Genomic DNA, 15,019 nt, shown 5'->3' with positions numbered 1-15,019 from the left:
AGTGATATTTCAGCAGGAAATGATCACTGCTGGACTAGGTGCCCATGAGACTTGGTCCGGCTACATTACCAGCACTGAATAGCAGCTCACCGCCAAAAGACAATGTACACAGAGCTGTGGTGTGGGCGGGCTTAGCTATCTGAGCTCTGCTACATCTACAGCATGTGCTTGTTTCACATCTGATGCACCCAGTAAACTAAGTGACACATCACTGGATTCAGAGATTATGATGCACTCAGATGAAAATGCAAAAACCTGCTGACAGATTCCCTTTAGGTTCTACATCTCCCAAAATGCTCCAAAACAGATAAAACCACATGAGAGGCTCTAACCTCAAAACTTTTCATGTAGTTTTGGATGTGACCGGAGTATAAGCTTCCTTTAATCCAATACCCAAAATTAACCAGCAAAGTAGTAACTTTCCTGAATGCAGGTTTTATGTGTGAGATTTTCTAATTTCCAAATATCCGATAATCCAGAACATTTACAAATTCAGAACCTATTGGGCCCTATTGATGCCGTATTAAAGGAATTTTTGCTGCACAATTATTCCACAATATGGAGATTTTGGTTGTAATTCATCAAAGTGTTTTTTCCAGAAATCTGGAATAAAAACTTTAGAAAAGTAACAAAATGTTTGCCCATTGGAAAGTTGCGCAAAGATTTAGCAATTTGACATTTTCAGCCACTTTCAGATGGACAAATACAGCTTATGCTGAGAGACCTATTTGACCTCTTTACCTTGTTTTCTTATGATTTTGGCTTCAGAATGACCTAACTGAGGGTCTATCAGTGAGCTTATTCTGAGAGACCTATGTTACCTCTTTACCTTGTCCTCTTATGATTTTGGCTTCAGACTGACCTAACTGAGGGTCTATCAGTGAGCTTATGCTGAGAGACCTATGTTACCTCTTTACCTTGTCCTCTTATGATTTTGGCTTCAGACTGACCTAACTGAGAGTCTATCAGTGAGCTTATGGTGAGAGACCTATGTTAACTCTTTACCTTGTCCTCTTATGATTTTGGCTTCAGACTGACCTAACTGAGAGTCTATCAGTGAGCTTATGCTGAGAGACCTATGTTACCTCTTTACCTTGTCCTCTTGTGATTTTGGCTTCAGACTGACCTAACTGAGAGTCTATCAGTGAGCTTATGGTGAGAGAACTATTTTACCTCTTTACCTTGTCTTCTTTTGATTTTGGCTTCAGACTGACCTAACTGAGAGTCTATCAGTGAGCTTATGGTGAGAGAACTATTTTACCTCTTTACCTTGTCTTCTTTTGATTTTGGCTGCAGACTGAACTAACTGAGAGACTATCAGTGAGCTTATGCCGAGAGACCTATTTTACCTCTTTACCTTGTCCTCTTATGATTTTGGCTTCAGACTGAACTAACTGAGAGTCTATCAGTGAGCTTATGCCGAGAGACCTATTTTACCTCTTTACCTTGTCTTCTTATGATTTTGGCTTCAGACTGACCTAACAGAGTCTATCAGTGAGCTTATGCTGAGAGACCTATTTTACCTTTTATCTTGTCTTCTTATGATTTTGGCTTCAGAATGATCTAACTGAGAGTCTATCAGTGAGCTTGTGCTTTGAAAACCTTTTACTTGTTTTCCCTGACTTTTTATTATTTCTTCATAGCTGATTCGTAACCAAATCAGATATCAACTCAATTTTTATTGATCTATGGTCATAAATCAGCAGTGAAGAATTCAGGTAAAAAGAAAAGATAAAGACAAGCTACTTGGCAAAATAAGCTCACTGATCGATTCTCAGTTAACTCATCCTTCAAGATGCCAAATGGTTGAAAAATGTTAATGAAACCCAATAGCATGAAATATTTGTGCCCCAAATAAATGCATTTAAGTAAGTAAACAAATAAATAAATAATACTTGTCCCGCAGAATGTTACAGACGTGTATGGCAATCACAGTACCTGCTGCCTCCTTGCTGCTACATAATTCAGTTTAACCATCTCTTTGCCAAACTCTTTGAAGCGGTGGGCGAGGTCTTGCTCATTCGTAGCATTTTTAACCATTTCAAGGGCTTCTTCTACCTAAAAACAAAAAAAATAAATAAATGGTTATCAACACCATGTCCATTACTCTCTTGCAGGTATTACAGGATTTTGGGGGTCATTAGAATGAGTATGTTGGAGCACAGAGGACAGTGGGGGGGATAGAAAAAAAGGATAAAAGCAGAATTATCATCCGTTTTTGAGAAATAGAATTTCTTACATTGAAAAAAAAAATCTGCATAAATCAGTTCTACCACTAGAGGGCGATACAAACCCTTAAAAAATAGTCTCTAAAGCATAGGAGAATCGTAGACGCATTATACGGGACTTATAGAAAAATTCATGTTGGTCCCTACAAGTTCTTAAAGTGTCAACCATTGCAGATTTATTGCCTAGTGTATCTGTGTAGCAAAGTTCCCTTTTAATAAGATTAAATTTGATCTGCTCATCGTCACCACTAGGGGGAGTCTAAGTTCCCATAGATTTATATAGCTGGATTTATCTTAACTAAATGTATCAGAATGTTGGCACAATTTGCAAAATTCCTCATTATATCAGATTGATTTATTGCCGTTGACACTCTTCAGACTTCAACAATTGGGCGTGGCCTAGATGAAAAGGGGTGTGGTTTATTGTTATTATTATTATTATTATTATTATAAACATCATGAAGCAGAATAATTAGTGCAATCTAAGCCTATTCAATATGTGGTGTGAAATTAAAGAAATGTTTATTTAAGGTTCTCTATTATTTTATGTATTTTATCTTTTTATATATCATGCCATTCAGTAAGATGAGTGCGGATCTGGGTCTGAATAAGAGTTCAAATGATAGGGGCAAACTTATCTGGAGTAAGGGCAGATTCACCAAACTTATTAAGAAGCTCACATCTTGTAATAACTTACATACTTCTATGGGCGTCTATGAGCCCCAAAAAATCAAATCTAGACTTGTATATATTGCTCTTTTATTCATACCATTCTGACACATAAAAACAAATAATAATAATAATAATAATAATAATAATAATAATACCCTGCCCATTCCCTTGTCTTAAACCCCTCCCGTGCCCATCTCTTTGTCCTAAATGCCTCTCTTGCCTCTCCCTTTTTCCTAAACCCATCCTGTGCCAATGTCTTTGTCCTAAATCCCCTCCCATGCCTATATCTTTGTCCTAAAGCCCTCCTCTGCCCATCCTCCTATGCTAAACTCTTTCACTTCCAATCCACTTGACCTAAACCCCTCCCCGGTAAATACACTTTTGCTAAACACCTCCCCTGCCCACCTCCTTGTCCTAAATCCCTCCCCCGCCTATCACCTTATCTTAAGTCCCTCCCCTGCCCATCCACTTGGCCTACACCCATCCTGTGCCCATTTTCATGTCCTAAACCTCTCCCATGCCCATCCCCTTATCCTAAACTCCTCTGCTCTCCTTCCTCTTATCCTAAACCTCTCCCCTGCACATCCCTTAGTCTCAAACCTATAAATTGCTTATCTACTTGTCCTAAACCCCTCCCCTGCTCATTACCTTATTATAGACCCCTCCCCTGCCCATTCCTTTGTCCTAAACTCCACAGCTGCACATCCCCTTGTCTTAAATTCCTCCCCTGCTTATCCATTTGTCCTAAACCCCTATTCTTCCAATCCACTTGTCCTAAACACCTCCCTTGCCCATCTCCTTGCCTCAAACCCACCTCTGCCCATCTTCTTGTCCTAAACCCATATCCTGCCCACCTCCTTGTCCTAAATCCCTCCCCTGCCCATCACCTTATCTTAAGTCCCTCCTCTGCCCATCCACTTGGCCTACACCCATTCTGTGCCCATTTTCTTGTCCTAAACCTCTCCCATGCCCATCCCCTTATCCTAAACCCCTCCGCTATCCATCGTCTTATCCTAAACCTCTCCCCTGCCCATCTCTTTGTCTTAAACTGCTAAACTGCTTATCCACTTGTCCTAAACCTATCCTCTGCCCATTACCTTATTATAAACCCCTACCCTGCCCATCCCTTTGTCCTAAACTCCACACCTGCACATCCCCTTGTCTTAAATGCCTCCCCTGCCTATCCTCTTGTCCTAAACCCATCTCCTGCCCACCTCCTTGTCCTAAATTCCTCCCCTGCCCATCACCTTATCTTAAGTCTCTCCCCTGCCCTTCCACTTGTCCTACACCCACCCTGTGCCCATTTTCTTGTCCTCAACCTCTGCCATACCCATCCCCGTATCCTAAACCCCTCCGCTCACCATCATATTATCCTAAACCTCTCCCCTGCACATCCCTTTGTCCTAAACTGCTAAACTGCTTATCCACTTGTCGTAAACCCCTCCCTTGCCCATTACCTTATTCTAAACCCCTCCCCTGCCAATCCCTATGTCCTAAACCCCACACCTGCACATCCCCTTGTCTTAAATACCTTTCCTGCCTATCCATTTGTCCTAAAATCCTTTCCTGCTAATCCACTTGCCCTAAACACCTCCCTTGCCCATCCCTTTGTCCTAAACCCCTCCCCTGCCCATCCTAGTAACATTCCTCACCCTCCCCAGAGGAACCAGTTATACTACTTTATATAAACCTTGCCCCCTTTTAGGCCAGGAGTACACTTGGCAACAATTCTAATGGAATTTAAAAATTATGATATGCATAAGTGTCCACACCCTCTCTTGTATAGTCCCAACTACTTTTGAAAAGTTTTCAAAAGTATCAAGAGGCAGGAAAAAATATTTCAAAAAATGCCAAGTGACCCAAATGTAGACTATTTTATTGCCCTAAAACAGAAGTATAGCCATTAATAATTCCCCCCTCCCAGTGCCCCTGTGATTGTTGAGTAAATCCATATGAAGCGCGCCCCCTAGTGGCAGCAGCAGGTATAACAAGCACAGGAAGCCGCGCAGTGCTGGGCCCCGTTGCCTTCTCTCTTTCCTCCTTCGGTGGTTACATTCTCTTCTGAACACTTGTTGCAGTTTTTATCGTCGCTGGTGTGTTAGATCTTCTGCTCCCTTCATGTCTGATGGTTTATTGATGGATTGTGTCTCGGGGGCTTTTTTTTTCAGTCTTATGAAGATGAACACTTGTCCTCGGTGACATGAGGTTCACGCATTGTTCTGTCGTTTCCTAGAAATAAATACCCATGCGGCTCCATGGAGACCGGGGTCCTGTGATTCTTCTCTTTCCCGCCGCGGTTTCATCTCTTATGACAGATTACTTTTTTTTTTCCACGCGTTTGATCGCCTCCAGGTCCATCCGAGGTTCCTCTATTTAAAGTTTTAAGTGGGTGATGGCGTCTTCGTAAAATAATGGCAGGTGAGCTCCCGACCTGTGCGACAAATGCGGCACAGCGGTGGAAACATTCTGTTCTGCCACTAATCACATCGCAGAGATGGCACGGGCTTCGGAGGAAACAGCGGCTACAAACAATGGCCGGTGTCCCGGTGGTCAGTCCGCCCTGGGGGTCAGTGCGCTCTGGGGGTCAGTCCGCCCCAGACAGGTCTGTTTTCAGGACCCTAATAAACATCCATTCCTGACATGTGAACTCCGTCCTATAGATCCTCCGCAGAGTCTGCAGCACAATGTGATCCGTGCAGACACTGAACCTGCAGGGGGTGCGGAAGGTGGAAAGAGGACAGAAATGGAACTTTACTTTTTTCTGTCTTCGTTTTGTTTCTGCTGTTTTATCTTACTAATAGGGTTGATTGAACCCGCCAAAATCCGGAACCGGCGGATCACTGCCGAATTAAAAAAAAGTCCAGATCCGCTCCGAATGCTGGGGCCCATATAAGTCTATGAGGACCAGAATCCGGAGATTCTAGTAAGTTAGTAATTAAGTTACTAATCAAAAAAAGGAAAACCTTCATCTTCATAAAACGAAGGGAAAAAGACAGAACAGAACAATTCCCCAGTACTGGAGATCCAACTGGTCCCCCACATGGCTTCCGCTAGCCTCACCTGACACCATGGCTTTTAGGTTTCACAATAGATGTTATATTATATATTATTTTGCATTAGGAAATATCTAAGACGTTATATTGGGGTCTGTGATGACACTTTGCATAGGGTGTGAGGGAGTAATACTGGATGATTTGCTATCTCTGCATATGGGGCTCTATCATAACACTGAATATGGAGGGCTGTCATTGTCAGCCAATGAGTGTGCAGTGGGAGGGCAGAGGGCGAAGGTGGGTCAGATTACGGTCAGCCAATAAGTGTGTAGTGGGTGGGCAGAGGGCAGAGCTGGGGTCAGATAGCTAACAGCCAATCAGTGTGCAGAGAATGGCTCAGGGGCAGATTACTGACAGCCAATGAGTGTGTAGTGGGCAGGCAGAGGGCAGGGCTAGGGTCAGATAACTAACAGCCAATCAGTGTGCAGAGTACAGCTCAGGGGCAGATTACTAACAGCCAATGAGTGTGCAGTAGGCGGTCAGGGGGCAGGGCTTTTGACAGATTACTCACAGCCAATGAGTGTGTAGTGGGCAGGCAGAGGGCAGGACTGGGTCAGATAACTAATAGCCAATCAGTGTGCAGACAACAGTTCAGGGGCAGATTACTAACAGCCAATGAGTGTACAGTGGGAGGGCAGAGGGCGGGGCTGGGGTCAGATAACTAATAGCCAATCAGTGTGCAGAGGAGAGCACAGGAACAGATTACTAACAGCCAATGAGTGTGCAGTAGGCAGTCAGAGGGCAGGGCTTTTGACAGATTACTGACAGTCAATGAGTGTGCAGTAGGCGGTCAGGGGGCAGGGCTTTTGACAGATTACTAACAGTCAATGAGTGTGTAGTGGGCAGGCAGAGGGTGGGGCTGGTGTCAGATAACTAATAGCCAATCAGTGTGCAGAGAACAGCTCAGGGGCAGATTACTAACAGCTAATGAGTGTGCAGTAGGCGGTCAGAGGGCAGGGCTTTTGACAGATTACTGACAGCCAATGAGTGTGTAGTGGGCGGGCAAAGGGCAGGACTAGGTCAGATACCTAACAGCCAATCACTGTGCAGAGGACAGCACAGGAGTAGATTACTAACAGCCAATGAGTGTTCAATGAGCAGGTAGAGGGCAACGCAGGGGCAAATGACTGACAGCCAATGAATGTGCAGTGGGCGGGTAGAGGGTTGTGTGGGAGCAGATTACTGACAGCCAATGAGTGTGTAGTAGGCGAGCAGAGGGCGGGGCAGGACACAGTCTGGGCAGCTCTGGCTGTGAGGTTAGATAAACAAGCACAGGAAGCTGACAAGTTTGGTAGAGCCGCAGGTAAACAAAATGGCTGCAGTCAATAATGTAAAGAATAGGCGGAGCAAAAGCTAGAAACAAAAAACTACATATAGAGGGGTGTTATATATTACTATAAAGCACAGATTAGTTTAAAAAAAAAATTGGATTACAGGGTCGGACAACATCTTTAAGAAGTAAAAGCTTCAAGCCAAAAAATAAAGCCAGAGACATCCATGTATATCCGCTCCCCCCCTCTCTTTCTGGCTTTCTCTCTGTGCATCGGCTTCATAAAGTGAACTTGAATGATGGAGCTAAGTGTCCCCATCAGAGTGTCAGCCGCCGACGCAGCCTCCGAGTCACAGCAACAGACCGGCCGAGCGAGAGGAGACGAGAGCAGACAGGAATGAGTCACCGCTTCACAAACCCTCCTCTGGTTATAGTTTATATGCAGATTATCAAATAAACAAAAGCGCATGCTGCAAAATGAAATCATTTATTTTTGTCTTAGAAATATCACAGTAATATTCTCAGATGCAGCAGAGTTGAGTTTGTCACTGTCTTGTATGCTGTGGTCATTCACCAGTGCCGGCATTGCCCTGCACACGGGGAGAAGGCGCGCTCAGCCGAGTGGGCAGTATAGAGGGCACAGGGAGGACGGCGCAGACTCTAACCGCCGAGATAAGGCTATGTGCGTGTGACGCCCTGGCCTATCAGGTCGTCACAGGGTATTGTGCAATCTGCCCTTCAGTACAATATCCACCTCCTCCTTGGTTACGGGTCCCTGGCCTTTGGTGTTGCCAAAACCAGCTAATCAAAATCCTAGGAACACTCTGCACCACACCCACCAGACACACCAGTGGACGGCCTGAAGGGAATAGGGTCGCCACTTGGGGGGTTGGTTAAGGGGAGGTCAGGAGTAGGTCAGTGTAGTGTTGGAAGTGAAGGAGAGAGGAGGTCAGGAGCTTGGCTCCTTGGAACTCCTAGGTGGCAGACAGAGGTCTGGGCCTGGTAGGAGCTGGACCATGATCACAGGGGATCGCAAGGGATCATGACAACGGGCACGGTATTGTCGTGGAGGACAGCCTTGTACCATTACCAGGCTGGGACCAGGGCATGACGGGGTACGTGGACTATAGGTCAGGGAGTAGCTTCAGGCGTCCTGACAATTCACCCGATGAGAACAGAGCCTTCAAGATCCGCTCTCCACCAGCTCCAAAATTGGGGTACTAGCGCAATGAGGGGGATAGGTCTTTCCACTAAAACGGTCCAGGAAATTCCAAGCGTGAACCCTGAGAGCAAGCTCCCTCAGTTAGCCATACAGGGGAGCGGGACCTGACTAGTTTCAAGCAATAGGGGCCAACCAGAAAGAAACAAGGTGCCAGGAGGAAGGTCACAGATCAACAGGCAACACCAACAGAAACGGGACCCAAACGTGCTCCCCCTCAGCAGCAGCGGTGGCCAGAACTTTGGTAAACTAAGTTGTCGGTGTCAGCATCATTGGACTGAGTGAGTACGCAAGTGACCCTTACCTCCTCAACGGCATCTCCCTGTCAGCATCACTGAGTCCCGGGGCATCCCCCTACCCGTGGAGGGGTTAAACACCTGGCTGCCTACACCATCGCCACCGGGTACTCCCCAGCTGCAGCTGTGGTACTCCACCTTACCACGCACCACGGGTGGCACCACGAACTGTAAATATACAATCCCCTGTAAATATCCCCTTAATTCGAGTGGCCACACGACCCCCGGGTCTGGATGCCCCTCGAGCCACCGCGGATCTGGATCCGAGCAGCCCGACTGCTGACGTGGGGGCAGTACATGCGCACTCTGCATCTTTTTGGTGACCACAAAGATGCACATGTTTGGAAACGGCAAACACGCATCCAAGAAACCGCATGCATTTTGCCGCATTTTTGCCCCCGCTGTGTTTTTAAATCAAATCTATTATTAAATAGAAAGAATAGATAAAAAGAAATAACATATAAAGAAATAACAGAATAGCTCGATAGATCGAGGTATAGCCAGCTTGGTTAGCTGTTTTTTTTTAATTTTTTGGGGGTTAAAAAAAATGACGTGGGGTCCCCCCCTTTTTCATATCCAGTACAGGAACAGCAGAAGCTGCGGGCTGCAACCCTAACCCATCTGCTGTACCTTGGCTGGTTATGAAAAATAGAGGGGATCCCACACTTTTTTTCTTAAATTGTTTGATTTATTTAAAAAAAAAATGATGTGGGGTACCCCCATTTTTTCTAAAATCAGCCAAGGTACAGCAGACAACTGGGGGCCGATATCATTAGGGTGTGAAGGGCTATGGTTATTTGGACCTTTCCAGCTTAACAATATGTCACATCTCCACCGGAGTCGACCCCTGCTTCGATCACCAGATGCTGCTGCGTCTCCACTGTGGGCGGCGCTGGGGACGCAGGAGCAGTCAGTGGCTCTGTTGGGCTTAGGCTCCGTTCATCTATTCAGCTGGGTTTCACCAGAACAAGCAGTACCAACGGTTGACTGTGATGTTGTATGCCTTCCGGCTGGAGTAACTACCTTTCAGCTGGGGCCAATGGGAAGGCAACACACCCCTCTTATGCTTTCTCCCTTCTGCTGGCAGGTGCTGGTCTCTGGTTCCTTGCTGTTTGTTTGTATTTCCAAATATTGACCCATAGCTTGTTTACCTGACCACTCTTCTGCCTGTCATTCCTGTATTTTGCTCCAAGCTCCGGTATTGATCCTTAGCTTGTTTATCTGACCACTCTTTTGCCTGTCATTCCTATACTTCGCTGATAGCTCCGGATTTGACCCTTAGCTCGTTTATCTGACCACTTTTCTGCCTGCTGCTCCTGTACTTTGCTAATAGGTCCGGTATTGACCCCTAGCTTGTTTATCTGACCACTCTTCTGCCTGCCGTTTCTGTACTTCAATGCTAATTACGGTTTTGACCCTTAGCTTGATATCTGACCACTCTCCCACCTGACTATTCTTGTCCCTGTTCTACCTTCTGGATTGACCCTGCCTGGTTACTGCTCTTCTCAGGACCGCGGTCTTCCAAGGTCAGCACTCACCTGGGCCCTGTCGTAATTCCAAGTCCCTGTATAGGGGTTAAAGGGTTGTGGGGTCCGGGTTCCCTCTTTTTGGGCGGTTGCCTTTATCCACCTGTTTCACAGATTCTGAGTCTATGGCTCCAGGCAGGCGTCACACAATAGCAGCCAGAAGTGGAGCATCCATTAGATGTGTTAATTCTGGCGCTGGACCTGGCTCTTTCCATTACCCTGGTGTGGTGGCAATCAGGGTAATAAGGAGTTAATAGTAGTCACTAAGTCTTAGATTAGTGATGGCGGGTGTCTATGAGACACCCCCCTCACTAATCTGTAAGTGAAAGTAAATAAACACAAACACCAAAAAAAATCCTTTATTAGAAATTAAAGACAAAAAGGAACCCTCTATCACCCCTTTATAAACCCCAAAAACACCCAACCCCTGCAGGTCCAACCTAATCGACACGAGGTCCCAGGACGCTTCCACCACTTGTATATATGAAGCTCACAGTGAGCGCCATAGAGCATGACTGCTTACAGTGAGCTCCAGGCAGCAACTGAAGGGAGCCGCGCAATCAGCGGTGACGTCACTCAGGTGACTTGCGGGCACAGGTGGAGGACTCCAGGTGTGGCTGTGGCTTTCATGAGTGACATCACTGCTGATTGCGCAGCTCACTTCAGTCGTGACCTGAATCTCACAGCAAGCAGTCATATTCTATGGTGCTCGCTGTGAGCTTTAGATGTAGCAGTGGTGGAAGCGTCGTGGGACCTTGTGTAGATTACGTTTGACCTGCAGGTGTGTTTTATCCCCAAAATTAGTAAATGGTCATAATAATAGTGCTAACCTGTTAATACAGTGGTATGAAGCCTCCCAGGTCATCCCAATGCACGTTTCACCTCTTCATCAGGGGACGTAAGTTTTGGGGATACTTAGGGAGGATTTTGATTAGGCACTTAGCATTTAGTGATTGCATACACTGTTTTGCTCTGGTAATTGAGTAACCCTTTATATATTGTATAGTTTACTAAAAAAAATATATATGTAAAAAAACTTCCTTCCTCCCCTTTATAACCCCTTATTTATTGTGGTGATAATTGATCTTGCCATTGAACTGGTATGATTATATGTTTACTATATTGAAATTATATGTGGTATAGCCAACCTATACGGACCTCTTGCATTTTAATTTTAATATTTAATATTTTATATGTTTATAATACATAAAACAATGATTTTAATAATTCGGTATAGTTCCACTTTTTTAAGTTAATCTAGTATTAATTGGGTGGTCCCCTATATTTAAAAATTAGGTGTTTTGTTAGTGACCAATTATAGATGTTGTGAGACAAGACTGAGACTCTGCAAAAACCTGGATAAACCTGTATCCTGAGCTCTGCTACATTTGTTATTCTTAGATTTACAATGCTAATGTCATATCATATTTTGCCACTAGATGGCAGACGTGTACAGATTTGAGATCAGTTCTTACACTGATTCTGTATTTGCTGATGGGGCTGAATAAATTTTGAAACAAACTATTGGAATCCTTATAATGTTTATGCTTTATGATTTCTTTAATATTTTGCTGGGCTTCTTACACACAAGGACATAATATGAATTAAAGGGAAAGAGAGAATATTTTAAAGAGGACCTGTTTTCTCTCTCGACATGTCGTATAACAATGTAACATCATCTCTCACATGATCCCACCTGTCATGATCTGTCTGATGTTTTTATTAATTATTATTATTATTATTATTATTATTATTATTATTATTATTATTATTATTAATAATAATAACACTGATAATAATAATAATGACACTGATACTACTACTACTACTACTACTACTACTAATACTAATAAATAATAACAACAACAAAAATAATAATAACAACACTGATAATAATAATAATAACAACAACAGCAACAACAACACTGATACTAATAATAATAATTACACTGATGATGATAATAATAATAATAATAATAATAATAATAATAATACTATTTTTACTAATAATACTACTAGTAATAATAATAATAACACTTAATAATAATAATAATACTAATATTAATAATAATAATAACAGCAACACTGATGATAATAATACTAATACTACTAATAATAATAATAATAATAATAATAATAATAATAATAATACTATTTTTTACTAATAATACTACTAGTAATAATACTAATAACACTTAATAATAATAATAATAACAGCAACACTGATGATAATAATAATAATAATAATAATAATAATAATAATAATAATAATAATAATAATAATAATAATAAAAATAATAATAATTGATAATATAAAAAAATGACCACCACTGATAAGGAAATAAATGTCTTTAGATCAACATTCTCCTTGCAAATGTTTCTTAAGAAATGGAATGTGGAAAATTTGTGAGAAATGGCAGAACAGCCCCTCAAAGCATTGCACAATGATAAAAACCGCCATACTCTGCCCAAATACATCATGCATCATACAATGTCCAAATAATGCAGCGCAGAGAACGAATAATACTAACATGCAGTGCTCAAATAATGGCAAAGAATACTGTACATTAATACAGTGCCATATAGTGCACACAATACTACCGCACGCAGACAACAAAAATAGTGGAATAATAATGGTATTAATTATAAAATAATACCACTACACAGTGCCCATGTCATAGAATCACACAAAATAAAACACAAACAATAATGCTGCCCTACAGTGCATAACAAATAATTGCATCACATGAAATAATGTCAACCTAGTAACACCAAACAAATAACACCACCAAACAGCGCACAACAAATAATTGCATCACATGAAATAATGACAAAATAATAACACCAAACAAATAATACCGCCAAACAGTGCACAACAAATAATTGCATCACATGAAATAATGACAAAATAATAACACCAAACAAATAATACCGCCAAACAGTGCACAACAAATAATTGCATCACATGAAATAATGACAAAATAATAACACCAAACAAATAATACCGCCAAACAGCGAACAACAAATAATTGCATCACATGAAACAATGACAAAATAACACTAAAGAAAATTATACCGCCATAAAGTGCACAAACAATTTCAACACGCAAGCCTCAAATAATAGTGGAATAACAGTAGTATTGATTATCAAAATAATACCGCTATATAATGCCCATGTCATTGAATTACACAAAATAATAAGACACAAAAACTAATGTGCTCAAATAATTGCATCACACAATGCTCAAATAAAAGTCGTGTAGGGTTTAAAATTTAATATTACCAGTTATGTATATTAGATTTTATGACAGGGTATTGATCCAGGGAACTAGTCTGATTGCCGGATGTGGAGTCAGGAAGGAAATTTTTTCACCATTGGAACTTGTTTGCCACATTGGGGTTTTTTTGCCTTCCTCTGGATCAACATGTTAGGCTACGGGTTGAACTAGATGGACTTAGAGTCTCCCTTCAACCTTAAAAACTATGATACTATGATACTATGATAGGGTGACATTGTAATACCACCGAAACAGATAATACCGCCATACAGTGCTATATTACATCGTTATAAACAGAGGTGAATTGTCCAATCATACATATTTAGGAAATGCTAACAAAATACCGCCATATCATCTATATCATTCTACGATAGTTTTGTGGTCTATTGTGGTGCTCATATCAAAATTTTGGAAGGTCTAGCAAGGGGATGGGGGCATGACACGTATTCCAGGGTCAGTACAGGTATAATTGTCATGGCAGGCTGAAATGTTCAAACTTTTTTGTTTGTTTAATATTTTGATAACGGACAGACAAAATTAAATGTGATTTCCTACCACTAGGTGTCGCAAGACACACTAATGGAGAAGTGAGATGCTCTAACACTAGATGTCCCTAGAAACACTCATGGAGGAGTAGTCAAACAAGCCAAAAGACGTGGAAATAATAATAATAATAATAATCTTTATTTCTATAGCGCCAACATATTCCGCAGCGCTTTACAATTTAGGAGGATCATATACAAACAAGTAACAGTTATAGAAATACAATATTTAGAGGAAAAAAAAATGAAAAAACACAACCCTGCTCGTGAGAGCTTACAATCTACAATGAGATGGGGGGAGAGGCAAGGTTCAAGTGTTTATTTACAATGACAATCCAGCCATCTCACGGAAATGGGGGCTAGATAGTGGTTTCCTCGACCAGTGGGCCCGAGCCTTGAGATGCCTTTGGGTGCCATGGAGTTTGATGTGGAGTTACGTTGTGAGAAGTTGTAGAGGGACTATGTGAATCGAATCTGATTAGGGAGTGTGATAGGCCGCCCTAAAAAGATGCATCTTTAGGGTGCGTCTGAAGCTGAGTAAGTTGAGATTTGTCCTAACTTCTTGGGGAAGAGCGTTCCAGAGGGTTGGTGCAGCTCGGAAGAAGTCTTGGATCCGAGAGTGGGAGGTTCGAATTAGTGTGGATGTTAGTCGAAAGTCATTTGCAGAGCGTAGAGAATGGGTGGGATGATAGGCAGAGAGAAGGGTGGAGATGTAGGGGGCCGCACTGTGTAGAGCTTTGTGGTGATAGACAGAGATGAGGATGGAGATGTAGGGGGGTGCGGCACTGTGGAGAGCGTTGTGGTGATAGACAGAGAGGAGGGTGGAGATGTAGGGGGGTGCGGCACTGTGGAGAGCGTTGTGGTGATAGACAGAGAGGAGGGTGGAGATGTGGGGGGCCGCACTGTGTAGAGCTTTGTGGTGATAGACAGAGATG

The 15,019-nt window shown here is 42.6% G+C and overlaps 1 protein-coding gene across 2 annotated transcripts in view; it reads right to left on the bottom strand.

Annotated features, from left to right (window-relative positions):
• The window catches only part of CTNNA2 (catenin alpha 2), a 3,064,502-nt gene that overhangs the window by 2,368,640 nt on the left and 680,843 nt on the right, over positions 1 to 15,019 (bottom strand). For both annotated transcript variants that reach the window (XM_075346593.1, XM_075346583.1), the window contains exon 5: positions 1,939 to 2,058. In XM_075346593.1, coding sequence (XP_075202708.1) covers positions 1,939 to 2,058 — 120 coding nt within the window. The remainder of the gene's footprint in view (positions 1 to 1,938; positions 2,059 to 15,019) is intronic.

Source organism: Anomaloglossus baeobatrachus, chromosome 1 (genome assembly GCF_048569485.1).
Source record: "Anomaloglossus baeobatrachus isolate aAnoBae1 chromosome 1, aAnoBae1.hap1, whole genome shotgun sequence".
In the NCBI taxonomy this organism is placed as follows: Eukaryota; Metazoa; Chordata; class Amphibia; order Anura; family Aromobatidae; genus Anomaloglossus; species Anomaloglossus baeobatrachus.
This window is presented reverse-complemented; position numbering and strand designations above follow the sequence as displayed.